Genomic DNA, 15814 nt, shown 5'->3' on the forward strand with positions numbered 1-15814 from the left:
AATATTTTACGAGAATGTAAGAGACCGACCGAGTGGTCTTTCTTGGATTATTTTTCGTAGGACTTTAGGAGACTGACCGAGAAGTCTCGTTTATGAACATTTTACGAGAATGTAAGAGACCGACCGAGTGGTCTTTCTTGGATTATTTTCGTTGGACTTGAGGAGACTGACCGAGAAGTCTCGTTTATGAACATTTTACGAGAATGTAAGAGACCGAACGAGTGGTCTTTCTTGGATTATTTTCGTTGGACTTGAGGAGACTGACCGAGAAGTCTCGTTTTGAATATTTTACGAGAATGTAAGAGACTGAACGAGTGGTCTTTCTCGGATTATTTTTCGTTGGACTTTGGGAGACTAACCGAGAAGTCTCGTTTTGAATATTTTACGAGAATGTAAGAGACCGACCGAGTGGTCTTTCCTGGATTATTTTTCGTTGGACTTTGGGAGACTGACCGAGAAGTCTCGTTTTGAATATTTTACGAGAATGTAAGAGACCGAACGAGTGATCTTTCTTGGATTATTTTCGTTGGACTTGAGGAGACTGACCGAGAAGTCTCGTTTATGAACATTTTACGAGAATGTAAGAGACCGAACGAGTGGTCTTTCTTGGATTATTTTCGTTGGACTTGAGGAGACTGACCGAGAAGTCTCGTTTTGAATATTTTACGAGAATGTAAGAGACTGAACGAGTGGTCTTTCTCGGATTATTTTTCGTTGGACTTTGGGAGACTAACCGAGAAGTCTCGTTTTGAATATTTTACGAGAATGTAAGAGACCGAACGAGTGGTCTTTCTTGGATTATTTTCGTTGGACTTGAGGAGACTGACCGAGAAGTCTCGTTTATGAACATTTTACGAGAATGTAAGAGACCGAACGAGTGGTCTTTCTTGGATTATTTTCGTTGGACTTGAGGAGACTGACCGAGAAGTCTCGTTTTGAATATTTTACGAGAATGTAAGAGACTGAACGAGTGGTCTTTCTCGGATTATTTTTCGTTGGACTTTGGGAGACTAACCGAGAAGTCTCGTTTTGAATATTTTACGAGAATGTAAGAGACCGACCGAGTGGTCTTTCTTGGATTATTTTTCGTAGGACTTTAGGAGACTGACCGAGAAGTCTCGTTTATGAACATTTTACGAGAATGTAAGAGACCGACCGAGTGGTCTTTCCTGGATTATTTTTCGTTGGACTTTGGGAGACTGACCGAGTGGTCTCGTTTTGAATATTTTACGAGAATGTAAGAGACCAAACGAGTGGTCTTTCCTGGATTATTTTTCGTTGGACTTTGGGAGACTGACCGAGAAGTCTCGTTTTGAATATTTTACGAGAATGTAAGAGACCGAACGAGTGGTCTTTCTTGGATTATTTTCGTTGGACTTGAGGAGACTGACCGAGAAGTCTCGTTTATGAACATTTTACGAGAATGTAAGAGACCGAACGAGTGGTCTTTCTTGGATTATTTTCGTTGGACTTGAGGAGACTGACCGAGAAGTCTCGTTTTGAATATTTTACGAGAATGTAAGAGACTGAACGAGTGGTCTTTCTCGGATTATTTTTCGTTGGACTTTGGGAGACTAACCGAGAAGTCTCGTTTTGAATATTTTACGAGAATGTAAGAGACCGACCGAGTGGTCTTTCTTGGATTATTTTTCGTAGGACTTTAGGAGACTGACCGAGAAGTCTCGTTTATGAACATTTTACGAGAATGTAAGAGACCGACCGAGTGGTCTTTCCTGGATTATTTTTCGTTGGACTTGAGGAGACTGACCGAGAAGTCTCGTTTTGAATATTTTACGAGAATGAAAGAGACCGACCGAGTGGTCTTTCCTGGATTATTTTTCGTTGGACTTTGGGAGACTGACCGAGTGGTCTCGTTTTGAATATTTTACGAGAATGTAAGAGACCGACCGAGTGGTCTTTCTTGGATTATTTTCCGTTGGACTTTAGGAGACTGACCGAGAAGTCTCGTTTTTGAAATTTTACGCGAATGAAAGAGACCGACCGAGTGGTCTTACCTGGATTATTTTTCGTTGGACTTTGGGAGACTGACCGAGAAGTCTCGTTTTGAATATTTTACGAGAATGTAAGAGACCGACCGAGTGGTCTTTCTTGGATTATTTTTCGTAGGACTTTAGGAGACTGACCGAGAAGTCTCGTTTATGAACATTTTACGAGAATGTAAGAGACCGACCGAGTGGTCTTTCTTGGATTATTTTCGTTGGACTTGAGGAGACTGACCGAGAAGTCTCGTTTTGAATATTTTACGAGAATGAAAGAGACCGACCGAGTGGTCTTTCCTGGATTATTTTTCGTTGGACTTTGGGAGACTGACCGAGTGGTCTCGTTTTGAATATTTTACGAGAATGTAAGAGACCAAACGAGTGGTCTTTCCTGGATTATTTTTCGTTGGACTTTGGGAGACTGACCGAGAAGTCTCGTTTTGAATATTTTACGAGAATGTAAGAGACCGACCGAGTGGTCTTTCTTGGATTATTTTTCGTAGGACTTTAGGAGACTGACCGAGAAGTCTCGTTTATGAACATTTTACGAGAATGTAAGAGACCGAACGAGTGGTCTTTCTTGGATTATTTTCGTTGGACTTGAGGAGACTGACCGAGAAGTCTCGTTTTGAATATTTTACGAGAATGTAAGAGACTGAACGAGTGGTCTTTCTCGGATTATTTTTCGTTGGACTTTGGGAGACTGACCGAGAAGTCTCGTTTTGAATATTTTACGAGAATGTAAGAGAGCGACCGAGTGGTCTTTCTTGGATTATTTTTCGTAGGACTTTAGGAGACTGACCGAGAAGTCTCGTTTATGAACATTTTACGAGAATGTAAGAGACCGACCGAGTGGTCTTTCTTGGATTATTTTCGTTGGACTTGAGGAGACTGACCGAGAAGTCTCGTTTTGAATATTTTACGAGAATGAAAGAGACCGACCGAGTGGTCTTTCCTGGATTATTTTTCGTTGGACTTTGGGAGACTGACCGAGTGGTCTCGTTTTGAATATTTTACGAGAATGTAAGAGACCGACCGAGTGGTCTTTCTTGGATTATTTTCCGTTGGACTTTAGGAGACTGACCGAGAAGTCTCGTTTTTGAAATTTTACGCGAATGAAAGAGACCGACCGAGTGGTCTTACCTGGATTATTTTTCGTTGGACTTTGGGAGACTGACCGAGTGGTCTCACTTCAAGAAAATATTTTTTTGAAATACAGAGACCAAATCAGCAGTCTCATTTTTTTGAAATAGAAAACAACTGAGCGGTCTTTTTTTCAATATTTGACTCTGACCGACTGCAGAGACCTATGAGAGTTCTCTTTTGAACTTAACTTTTAATTATAAACGTAATTTTGTTTCTATCAAGTTTTGCTGCTGTGTTTGCATCGAGTTCTGTGAACAAGTAGCCATTTCGACGGCGTATTTATTTTGATCAGCTGGTATTGGTTTCGTAACTATTTTCTAAAAAACTTTATTACTCACATCATTACTGTATCATTAGTCTCATAAATAATTTAAATAATTAGGTAAAATAAAAGTTTAGTTCTAAAGAGAACTCTCAAAGGTCTCTACAGTGGATCAGAGTCAAAGTATGTCAAAAATTGAAACAGTTGGCCTCTGCATTAAAAAAAAATATGTTCTTAAAATGAGTCCACTCAGTTGGTCTCTGCATTTCGAAAAAATATGTTCTTGAAATGAGACCACTCAGTTGGTCTCTGCATTTCGAAAAAATATGTTCTTGAGATGAGACCACTCGGTCAGTCTCATAAAGTCCAACGAAAAAAAAATCCAAGAGAGACCATTCGGTCGTTCGATTACATTCTCATAAAATATTCAAAAAAGAGACTACTCGGCCGGTCCAATGAAAAATAATCCGAAAAGACTACTCGTTCGGTCTCTTATATTCTCGTAAATGTTCAAAAACGAGACTTCTCGGTCAGTCTCCCAAAGTCCAACGAAAAATAATCCGAGAAAGACCACTCGTTCAGTCTCTTACATTCTCGTAAAATATTCAAAACGAGACTTCTCGGTCAGTCTCCTCAAGTCCAACGAAAATAATCCAAGAAAGACCACTCGTTCGGTCTCTTACATTCTCGTAAAATGTTCATAAACGAGACTTCTCGGTCAGTCTCCTAAAGTCCTACGAAAAATAATCCAAGAAAGACCACTCGGTCGGTCTCTTACATTCTCGTAAAATATTCAAAACGAGACTTCTCGGTCAGTCTCCCAAAGTCCAACGAAAAATAATCCAGGAAAGACCACTCGGTCGCTCTCTTACATTCTCGTAAAATATTCAAAACGAGACTTCTCGGTCAGTCTCCCAAAGTCCAACGAAAAATAATCCAAGAAAGACCACTCGGTCGGTCTCTTACATTCTCGTAAAATATTCAAAACGAGACTACTCGGTCAGTTTCTTAAAGTCCAACGAAAAATAATCCAAGAAAGACCACTCGGTCGCTCTCTTACATTCTCGTAAAATATTCAAAACGAGACTTCTCGGTCAGTCTCCTCAAGTCCAACGAAAATAATCCAAGAAAGACCACTCGTTCGGTCTCTTACATTCTCGTAAAATGTTCATAAACGAGACTTTTCGGTCAGTCTCCTAAAGTCCTACGAAAAATAATCCAAGAAAGACCACTCGGTCGGTCTCTTACATTCTCGTAAAATATTCAAAACGAGACTTCTCGGTCAATCTCTTAAAGTCCAACGAAAAATAATCCAGGAAAGATCACTCTGTCGCTCTCTTACATTCTCGTAAAATATTCAAAACGAGACTTCTCGGTCAGTCTCCCAAAGTCCAACGAAAAATAATCCAGGAAAGACCACTCGGTCGCTCTCTTACATTCTCGTAAAATATTCAAAACGAGACTTCTCGGTCAATCTCCCAAATTCCAACGAAAAATAATCCAAGGAAGACCACTCAGTCGGCCTCAAAGTTTTTGTAACAACGGTTCGAAATAAGACTTATACGAAGATATATCCAATTTAGCAACACGCGTAAGGTGGCTGGCAGTCCAATCCTAAAGTTAAGCATCATTCGGCGCGGTTAGTACTTGGAGTGGTGACCGGAAAATACATTACGAAATAAAAAAAGGTAAAAAAAAAATCAAATATCACTAAAATTTCTATCATTTCAGCGAATTATAAGAAAAAATAAAAAACTGTGCCATCTGTGAATGCGGGAAGAAACTACAGCCTAAAGACAATGAAATATCTCACAGATGGAAAATGGAAATGAGAGTTCTCAGATTGTCTCAGAAAATGTCGAAAAGAAAGTGATAGTTCTCAGATGGCCTCAAAAGGATCTCGAAAAAAAATTAAAATGAGACTTCTCAAATAACCTCAAGAAATATCGAAAAGAAAGTGAGAGTTCTCAGATAGTCTCAAAAGACGTCGAAAAGAAAGTGAGAGTTCTCAGATGGCCTCTAAAAGGATCTAGAAAAAACTGAAATAAGACTTCTCAAAGAGTCTCAAAAATATTTTGAGTCTCAAACATAGTCAAATCTAAAAAAGAGACCACTCAGTCGGTCTCGTAAACTATTTTGAAAAGAGACCACTCAGTCGGTCTCGCAAATTATTAAAAAAGAGACCACTCGGTCGGTCTCGTAAAATACAGAAGAAGAGACTACTCGGACAGTCTCGTAAAATACAGAAGAAGAGACCACTCGGTCAGTCTCGTAAAATAGAGAAGAAGAGACCACTCGGTCAGTCTCGTAAAATACAGGAGAAGAGACCACTCGGTCAGTCTCGTAAAATACAGAAGAAGAGACCACTCGGTCAGTCTCGTAAAATAAAGAAGAAGAGACCACTCGGTCGGTCTCGTAAAATACAGAAGAAGAGACCACTCGGTCGGTCTCGTAAAATACAGAAGAAGAGACCACTCGGTCGGTCTCGTAAAATACAGGAGTAGAGACCACTCGGTCAGTCTCGTAAAATACAGAAGAAAAGACCACTCGGTCGGTCTCGTAAAATACAGGAGAAGAGACCACTCGGTCAGTCTCGTAAAATACAGAAGAAGAGACCACTCAGTCAGTCTCATACAGTCTATTAAAACATTTAAAACGAGACTTCTCATCGGTTTCGCAATCATCATCATCATCAATTCATCAGTATATGAGAAGAAACCAGTCTCAAAGGTTCGAAAAGAGACGTCTCACCTCCATACAAAAAAAAACGGTCTCAAAAGGGGTCTCACATTCACTTTTTTTTTACCCGGGTTACCTGATTAAAAATTAAAAATTTCTAATTTTTAATCAGGTAATCAACGTAATATAATATAATATAATAATATCCAGTACGTTCGTTTAGTACTAAATTTAAAAAAATGGCGCCCACTGCGGCTACTAGAACTCATGACCTCCGACACTCTAGTCCACCACCTTACTCATGCGCCAACTCAGAACTTGTGTTTGGCAAACATTATGTCAAAAAGATCTTATAATATCGTACGTATCCATAGTACTGTTTTTCTGAACATTAATGTTCAGTTGAGAAGTATTGTGAAATTGAACTTCAAAAGTTCTCATATTCTTATGCTGTTGTGCTGTAATGTAATGTCAAAATATCGCAAATAATTGAGAAATACCCGAAAATTTGATTTTCTTCGAAAAATGTGTTTTTTCAATTAGTAGTTTTAATTTTTTGAAATTGATTGTCCGAACTTAGTCCAAACTAGGCATGCCCTGAAAGTACTTGACTTCAGCTCTTTCCAACGAGCACACTCCCACCCGGCAGCCGTAAAATGAGTCCGAAAAACATCCTTTTTCGACCTTCTGAGGTAAACACAAGTGACTAGGGACTATCTGAGGCCTGTTTTGAGATCTAAGGGCAACCTTTCAAACATGTATATATCCATCATAGAAGAAATAGGTCCGTTTTGGAAAGCTGGATTTTCAAAAGAATTCCTCACAACAACTTTTAAACCCTTTTACCTCTTAAGAAAACGGATTGTATTAAGTTGTTGATATCCAAAATAGAATTTATCGTCATTTACAATTATTTTATTGATCAACAAGAAAACAGGACTTTCGTAGGCATAATTTTCGACGTATTTAGTGGTGGACACTAATCACTGAGCGAGAAATAACACTAAAATAATGTATTGTCGTCCATAAGACTATAACCTCTATATTACTAAGAAAGAAAATGTCAGTAGTAACACAAAAAAATATTTAGGTTATGTTTCTATATAGATGACGGTAGTCGCGTCGCGGTGATAGTTGATGATAATAGTCGGTTCGTGCTTGGATCATTTTGTTCGGCGAAACCGTTGCTTGGAAAAAATCTATAATTTGTTTACGAAAATAGTTATTTATGTATAACTCGGTGCGTTAATAAAACTTCAGTTGCACATAATGCGTCTTCGTAACATAAAATCTGGTTTCTACATTTAGCGTACTTTAATAGAAATTTTGCCGACCCTGAAAATATTTAGTATTATTATTTTTTTTTTTTTGATTTGATTTCATCAAAGATTCCATCGCATAAGGAATATGAAATGCTTTAAATTGATATTTGGAAGGATAAAAGATGCGAGTATAGGCATCAGAAAATCTGCTATCTACAACGACAGCTTTTACCGGCGATTATGCTATAAAAAAAATCATGAACTTTCATTATTCCATTTCATTTATTCACCGCTGAATTTATGAATTACGAATAAATCTAGAATTGTCTTGAAATTTCATGCAGTATTTAGTCTTGAAATTATGGAAGTTTCAACGACTTACATTCAATTTTAGGCATGAGCGATAATGATTTTGATTATCGATTATCGATACTTTTTTCTATCGAAAATTAGTCAAAAAAATATCGATAATTGATAATTATTGAAATTTTGATCATTATCAAAATATCAATATTTCGATAGGTCAATAAAAACAGTTAAAATTGTAAATCTATCAGGAATTCCATTTAAATATTTAATGCATAAAGAACGCAACAGTGCGCGAAGTTGTCATTTTCGATCATTACGACCATACGAATAAGAAAAATTTAATAATTATCGAAATATCGATTTTTTGATAATTATCGAATTTCGATATTTTGATTATTATCGATAATCATCAAATTATTGATAATGACATGATTAATCGAATATCGATAATTTCTTTCGATTGATAATATCGATAATTTTGGACGCTTCCCATGCCTATTCAATTTGAGTTATTCAAACTGTCATTCGTTCAGCTACCACGACTTACATTCAAACTGTCATACGTTCAGCTATATTGTACATTTTACATCTCAATAGTACTTTCGATCTGTCACAAATCATGTGCTGCTCTGCTGTGGTGTCGCGTGGTAACTTAACAGTACATAGAACTGTCATTCCGTTCAACATTCAACAATTACGTAGAATATACAGATATGCTGAAAAATAATGGTCAGCAGTGTTGTAAAATGAACAGTTACCATACGCAAATATTTTTTTTATAGGTGTAGCGGCCAAGCGACGCATAAAAAAAAATTGTTGACCTACATTTCCTGAATCAGCATCATAAGTACTACCTAAATCAATGATAAAATCATTAGGTCCGAGGTACGGCCTTAGTCCTAACCTAGGTCCGAACTCAACTTTTTCCCATCTCGCCACCCCACAAAACACGCCTATCTACTTTTTAGATTTTTAGAAACAACGATGCCCTGCGGGCATCGTGTAATAGATGCTGGGACAGTCATGTATTAAGGCGCAGCGCTGCGCGCTGCGCTTGCAATAAAAACCCGTGCCAACATTTTATATTTAATGGCACAACTATAATTGGTATATATACATCGTTAGCCTTTGTAATTCTCTAATATTGTCCACATTATACTTTAAAATCTGCATGAGTAAAATATTCACACACAAAGTCCTAAAATCTATAAACTCATGCTCTGATTAACATGCTCCTCCTCCATAATTCAGATGGTATATACGGTCTATCAACTAAATTCCAATATTTCCATTTAATTCCATAAGTTCCTAAAAACTCCACAGTGCAGTGGTTAGAATATCAAATTGGAAATTGACTACCAATCTCACAGAAAGGCGGTAGAGATGTTTACTCAGTACCGGACTGGCTCGAAAAAGCCCATCGGGGGCTCCATGCAACTCAATTTAAAAAGGCCCACAAATTAAAAATTCTCATACAAAAATCCAGAAGGCCCATCGGGAATTCCCCGAATTCACTATATGGCCAGTCCGGACCTGTGTTTACTGTTCAACAGCTGAATTTCAACTGATAAAACTATTATCCCTGATTACATTATCGAGGGCAACATCACTAAACGGCATATCTCTGATATCTGAGGAACTGCTGAACCGATTTTGATAAACTTTTTTTCCCTGAAAGGTAGTAGATAGCAGGTCGTGCATGGAAATAATGCGGTATCCTGGTATCCTAGATACCGGGAAGTCGTCGGGGCGAAAAATTGGATACAGGGAAATTTAGCCTTCGCCGAAGGCGATTTTCTTTTTTTTTACTGTAAAAATTAGACTTCGCCGGGAAATGTACATCAGCGGGAAATATCTATAAGCAGGAAGAATTCAGAACTAATTGGGAAATAGCTGTCACCGAGAAATCGGAAGTAGCTATCGCAGGGAAGAACTCACACCGGGAAATATCTATCATCGGGAAGTACTCACTGGGAAATATCTATAGGTAGGAAGAATTCAGAACTCACCGGGAAATAGCTGTCACCGGGAAATCGGAAATAGCTATCACTGGGAAGAATTCTCCGGGAAATTTTATCAGCTGGAAGAACTTATTGAGAAATTTCTACCGACGGGGGAAGAACTTATTGGGAAGCTTCTGTTAGCGAGAATTTTTTTTTCTTGTCAGTGTTTAGCGGGAAGTCTCTATCATAAGAAGGTAACGAGTAATTTCGCGCCGCGCGAGATTACACATATTATAGTGGAATTTCGCGCCCATACATTTTTCAATGGCTAACTTGATTTAGAGAATTTTTACGAGTATTTGTCGATAAATTGGCGGTAGATTCAGTTGAGTATCAGGCACATAAATTTTGGAGATGCGAATTTTATTCTAACACCCTAGAGCTTTGTATCAGGGATACCGGTATCCTTAGAAAGTGTGGATTTTCCTTTTACAAAACGTTAGGATACCGGTATCCTAACTGAGATACACGTATTTTCTATCAAGGATACCGGTATCGCGACATAGAAAGTGTGTATTTTCCTTTTACAAAATGTTAGGATGCCTGCATCGCAACTGAGACGTTGCGAGATTCCTACCAGCAAGAATTTCCTTATGGGCGCGAAATTACACTAATAAAGTAGGAATTTCGCGTGGCGCGAGATTCCTACTTTAATGTGTAATTTCGCGCCCATACGGCGCGAAATTACTACTAGCCCATAAGAAGTTTTTACCAACGGGAAAAACTCATTGGGAAGTTTCTAACAGGGGAAATTCTATCAGTGGGAAATTTTATTTTGTTAGAGGACAGTGTTAAGTCTCTATCAGCGGGAAGTACTCCTCGGGAAATTTTTATCAGCGGGAAGAGCTTATCAAGAAGTTTTCGTCACTATCCCGATCCCGATGAATTATTTTCTTCAACGAACTAAACTTTTGATGAGTTACTACTTCTGGTGAAACAGTTCCTAATAGACCTAAGAATTTAAAAACTTCCCCAGCGGCGCTTTTGCTCAAATTAAAGTTTCATTTAGAAGTTTGAGTTTGTACAGTTTCAAAGAATGGTACTATTTTTGCATCATCAAAATTCAATTTTCAAAAAATTTCGCTCACTCCGCTCGCGAATTTCCTTTTTTATATTTAAGTAAATCAAGGCACAAAAGATTATTATGCGCAAAATATCTGGCAGATTAGAACAGAAGCTAATATTCCAATGAGTTTATATCTGTTTTATCAAAGGATAGGCTCGTGCAGTTAGCATCTTTACAAACATTTTCTTCTACAAATTGATGAGTGAAAATTCATACAGATGAAAGTCAAGAAAAGGTAAAAACTAATGTTAGACTTAAATCTGCACAAAAAGACTAGAAAGAGCTTGGCAAATAATATTCGCGGAAGTCAATTGCGACTCACCGGGAAATTTTTGTCAAAATTTTCGGATACCGGGAAGTTTTGACTTGGTTACCGGGAAGTAAACATTATTTCCATGCACGTAGCAGGTTTCATCTTGTTCTCTTTTCGTTCTGCTAAATAAATTCAAATTTCGTACCATCAGTTTGAAATTACTGCTCCAAACGATAGATGGCGCATTTTTTTATGTGTAAGCTCACACCGAACGAAGAAAAATGCCTGTCAAAACTGAACGAAGACTTGGACCATTCCGATCATTTTTGTGAAAAATTACGTCCAACTTTGGCAAATCAATTCGGAAATATTTAATTGAAAATGCAAGCCTCCCGTGCTATTATCCGCTCGTTGGCACCACGCAGCGGTAAGTTGAATTTTACGATGTGGAAATGTCGATGTTTGTCAATTAAACGGTTTCGATTTTGCGATTGAAAAATTACATAATAAACCACGATCCGAATGTCAAGTCACCGAGGAAGTTTAATTCATTTTTTTCGTGAAAATTTTCAGCTAGCTTCTTGAGCCGTTCGGCAGCCTACCATGATGCACACCACAAAATAACCACCATGGATGATTTGCCAGTGCCGGAAGGTGATTGGCGTGAACGTTATCAGCAGACGCAGTCTAAGAACAATGCCATCCTTGCTGCAAGTTTCCTGTTCTTCGTTGGAATCGTTGGATATGTAAGATGCTAACTGACATTGCGTTGCGCTGACCACCCGGTATGATAACACACTTTTCTTACTATTTTTAGATCAATCAATCCGGAGCTGTTAACTTCAACTATTCCCCACCAAAAACTTACGAATAGATCCCCGGTTGGTGCACATTGTAAGCGGGTTTAAATTTAGTGAAAAATAAAAGTCATGTAATTTGATTCAAGTCACGTCCGAGTCATTTATTTTCCGAATTGTACACACTTAACGCACACCGACATTGGCATTAGTTTCAAACGTCTTCAGACGCTTCCAGCACAGCTCCCGAATAGGCAAGGTCCCAGAAATGCTCCACTTGGTGCTTTTGGAAAAATTCGCGTGCCATTTTTTCCATGGGAAAAACTTTGAATTTCACTTCGCCGAAGTGGCGCCGTTGACTTGTTCCTTCCCAAACTAATGTACACGAATTCGGTACCTCGTTGCCGTCAGCATTTTTCACCATGTCCTCTTCCCACTTGATTCTGGTCTGCATGAGTCTTTTGTATTTTTTCTGCTGCTTCGGTCCACCCTCGACAACGACCACACAACAATCGCGGAACAGAACCACCACTCCAGTCATGTGCAGTTGTTTTGCGTTCGTTTCGACTTTGTACTTCTTCGACTGAATGTCGTACAATTCACGGATTCGATAGACACTGACGTGAACGCCGCACGATGTGTCCTCCTTCATTTTGCGGACCTTCTTCTCCCGCTTCTGTTCCGCTGTTAACTTTCGCGCATTGTTTGCCTCTTCGTGGGCTTTTTGTCGCTTGGCCATCTGTTCCCGAACATGGGCTTCTATTTTAGTTGGATCCTGCACGGCTTCACTGCCCAGCACACGCATCAAATTAGAAATTCGAAGCTTCGGTTCAGGTGGTGGGGCCAGACCGATTCGAATTTTTTCTTGCTCCTCTTTCCAGGCTTCTCGACGATTCTGACGACGCAATTTCTTTCGTTCTTTCTTGGTTAAGAACACTGGCATATAGCACGGTCTCAGCGGCTCGTCTGTAATACAAATGAAATTGGAAATTAAGAAAAGTTGCAAAAAAAACCCAAAAATTGAACTCAAGCCATTGACACTTACTGGGAGGTTTCATTTGTGTTGGATGTTCAATCAAATTCGAAATAGCCGATTCACGGATCGCAATCTTATCCCCGTCCATAGTTGACAGATCATTCGCCAATATTACCGAATCCCACCATTCCATCGTTGGTACATCGTCGGCGTGCGAATCCTGTTTCGGAGCAATCAATGCCAATTTCGTTGCCGAACTGATGCCGGTCTTTCGTGCAATTTGCGATATCTCGTTCTGTAACTTCTCCAACTGGGACTTCATTCTCATTCGTTCGGCCATTTGTTGGAATTTACCCGGTTCATGGAATCGTAGCGCTCGTTTGCTGCGGAACGCTGACTTAGCCGCTATGCGATCGTCGAAAAATTTTTGTGTGTCGTCCTCGTACATCCGTTCCGCTGGTTGTGAGGCTTTGTTGAAAATTTCCTTCTTTTTCGCTCGTATGTTTGCCTTTAAAGTCGGCGCCAGTGTTGGTATACTAATTGCTCGACCAGCTTTATCCACAGTTCGACCTTCCTCGTCCAAAATCAACGGCTTGGGCTTCTCCTGCACTTGAGGAATGATAGCACTCAACGATCCCGACAACTTGGCTCGAATCTGGGCCTGTAAATCGGCAATCTTTTTGGCTCGGGCAATATCTTCAGGATTTGTTGGCTGCATCTTTTGGGAAGATTCGACAGTAGCTGTTGATTGTGCATCGGCACCAAGCGACGGATCTTTGGTCTTCAAGGCGGTAAGAGCCCGTTTCCGTTCCTCAATTTCCCGTTGTGCATTTGCCATCATTTGTTTGATCTGTTGGGACGTCAAACTGCTTTCTTCTTTGGGTGCAGTCGGTGCTGCAGCTTCCTCCTCCCTGGGTTTCGATGGCTCACGTTCATTTCGTGTCGGTTTGGATTTCTTGACATCGCGTTCCTTCCGCTCATCCTCTTCGTGTGGCCTCTTCCTTGCTTTCGAACTATTTTTGTTTTCCTCCAGCAAATCTTCTAATTTGTCGTACATACGAGACGCTTTCTTGCTGTCGATAACATCGTTCAATTTTTCGATCGTCCGCTTCCTATCGAATCCGCTGTACAGACAATTTTCGACTATATTCCTGACAACATCGTCACTGGATCCGAGCACTCGATAAACCATTTTGTCCAAAACTGGTCGAAGGTTTTCGATCTCTTGGCGGCTTAAGTATGACATGGTTATTGTTCGATGTTATTGGTTGAACTGTCCTTGGATAAACGAAGAGTTTTCAAACGTTTTATTGACAACACAAAGTGGGGTTATAATTGGCGAATTGCAATAATTCAAAGATATTCGTTTTGAAATTACACCAAAGTTCTGTAGACGAAGTTCATTTTACCATTTAGAGCTTGCGATCTTAGGGAACGTATGATTGATGCTCAAAAAGATGTTTAAAAGTGACACTGACGATGGTTACAGAATAAATTGATAAAATTTGAGAATATGACAACAGTGTTAGGTCCTATTCAGTGCAGAAATTGTACTAGATGGGCTTGTTTGAACTAAGAGCGCAAATTCTTCAAAAATGTACCCAAGAAAACTGCTGCTGAAGAACTTTCTTATAGATTTACGTGTGGATGGCAAGTGTGGTGATGAGAAAATAATATGAAAGTTGACTTTTCGATTTATTCAATATAGCGAAAAAAAAGGCTGCTAGGCGCAACCAGCAAAAAAACGATCTTTTCAAAAAACAAGTTTACAATAAATAAAAATCATCAATTCTATTCGTTCCTAATGTTCCCAAAATGCAGCTAGCGTTCCTTCGTTGAATGGCAATAGAAACCGTCTGTAATAGGTAATCCATAGAACGCGATTCACCGGAAGCCCGTCGCATCAATGATCCTAATTTCTTTATAAATATTCTAGTTTCTGGACCCATGCTACCTAGTGATTCAAATGCAATAGGAGTGAAAAAGTAATTTTCTTTTAAAAGTTGGTAATGATTATGCTTATGTCTTTCCGCATTATCTGCTATTGCACCAGCCTTCTTTGAAGATTCATTTACATAAGAAGGGGCGAGAGTATCTCTAACGGTAACATCCCAAAGTATCGGTCTACCATGACTCCATGGAAGTTGACTTTCATTTGCTAGACTTTTACGTACAAAAAGGTATGACCTACTTCGTACTTAGAGTAATTATAATTACTCTAAGACTTCGTAGAGGTGACCTGATGAGATGTGGTGTTTTTGAACAGCATTATTAAATGCAAAGCATTTGTCATTACATCGATGGATTTCTGTGCATAAATTTTTTTTGTGGATTTTGCGATTTTATGGAGAGTTGTTCTTAGTTCTGAGGTCCAGATATCTGAATCGATGCAAGGCTGTTGTGATGGTCACGCAGACCGCCATTTCATTAGATACGCGGGACACACAAAACAGAATTCACCTACTATGAAATTGTCAAATTTGAGAATCCATCTTCTACGCAAATGTCAAATTTAGTGTGCGATACATCCCCAAAGTTTACAGTCTTGGAGTCGATGTGCGTTCTTGGTTTTTGGGTGCACTTCGGAAAAACTTCTTTTTTGCTGGAGGTGTGGTATAGTATGCTGTAGAATCAGTGGAAGTGCCTTTCTGTTCTTTATATTTTTTATAAAACCAATGACACGAACTTTTTTTTCTCATTTCCAAACTCTTCAGTCTTGCAAGGTTTTGAAAGAATAGATTAATACACTCTCGAAGGCAGGTGCTACTAAAATTTAAACGGTTTAGTGGATTTTTTTTAAACATCAAATTTCTAGCAGTCAAAACCTTTTCTTTTCTAAATCGAGCCTTAGTTTAAGAACTTCGCATTTCGATAAAAAAATTCATTGTCATTTGGACTTACTGGCCCAATCTCTGCAGATTATGGAGAATTTTACGATACTACTGGATCAATATCTCCAACACGGAAGGGACCATAGACCCATGAGTGGGAGGTTTGCAGCCAGAGCGAAGCGATGTACATAAGTGTAAGGGAAGAACGTCTACTATTTTATATTGTACCA

General features: G+C 39.0%; 2 protein-coding genes across 2 annotated transcripts; one reads left to right on the forward strand and one right to left on the reverse strand.

The window, feature by feature from the left end:
• The first annotated feature begins 11250 nt into the window (after positions 1–11250).
• Positions 11251–11925, forward strand: LOC119072333. The gene is made up of 3 exons (XM_037177521.1): positions 11251–11407; positions 11554–11726; positions 11798–11925. Exons 1-3 carry the CDS (start codon positions 11362–11364, stop codon positions 11852–11854), a joined length of 276 nt encoding a protein of 91 aa, XP_037033416.1. The 5' UTR covers positions 11251–11361; the 3' UTR covers positions 11855–11925.
• On the reverse strand, positions 11916–14254 carry LOC119072332 (U4/U6 small nuclear ribonucleoprotein Prp3). The gene is made up of 2 exons (XM_037177520.1): positions 12823–14254; positions 11916–12743 (listed from the first exon to the last, which is right to left on the reverse strand). The coding sequence occupies exons 1-2, from the start codon at positions 13997–13999 to the stop codon at positions 11992–11994; spliced, it is 1929 nt and encodes a 642-aa protein (XP_037033415.1). The 5' UTR covers positions 14000–14254; the 3' UTR covers positions 11916–11991.
• Positions 14255–15814: the final 1560 nt, after the last annotated feature.

The sequence above is a fragment of the Bradysia coprophila genome (assembly GCF_014529535.1).
Source record: "Bradysia coprophila strain Holo2 chromosome IV unlocalized genomic scaffold, BU_Bcop_v1 contig_81, whole genome shotgun sequence".
In the NCBI taxonomy this organism is placed as follows: Eukaryota; Metazoa; Arthropoda; class Insecta; order Diptera; family Sciaridae; genus Bradysia; species Bradysia coprophila.

Excerpts from the sequence above, each read along its gene's own strand:
- LOC119072332 (XM_037177520.1), bottom strand. The coding sequence starts at position 13,999 with ATGTCATACTTAAGCCGCCAAGAGATCGAAAACCTTCGACCAGTTTTG. Across the intron at positions 12,744-12,822 it reads AACACAAATGAAACCTCCCA|ACGAGCCGCTGAGACCGTGC; the intron begins GTAAGTGTCAAT and ends TTTGTATTACAG.
- LOC119072333 (XM_037177521.1), top strand. The coding sequence starts at position 11,362 with ATGCAAGCCTCCCGTGCTATTATCCGCTCGTTGGCACCACGCAGCG. Across the intron at positions 11,408-11,553 it reads CTCGTTGGCACCACGCAGCG|CTAGCTTCTTGAGCCGTTCG; the intron begins GTAAGTTGAATT and ends GAAAATTTTCAG. Across the intron at positions 11,727-11,797 it reads TCGTTGGAATCGTTGGATAT|ATCAATCAATCCGGAGCTGT; the intron begins GTAAGATGCTAA and ends TACTATTTTTAG.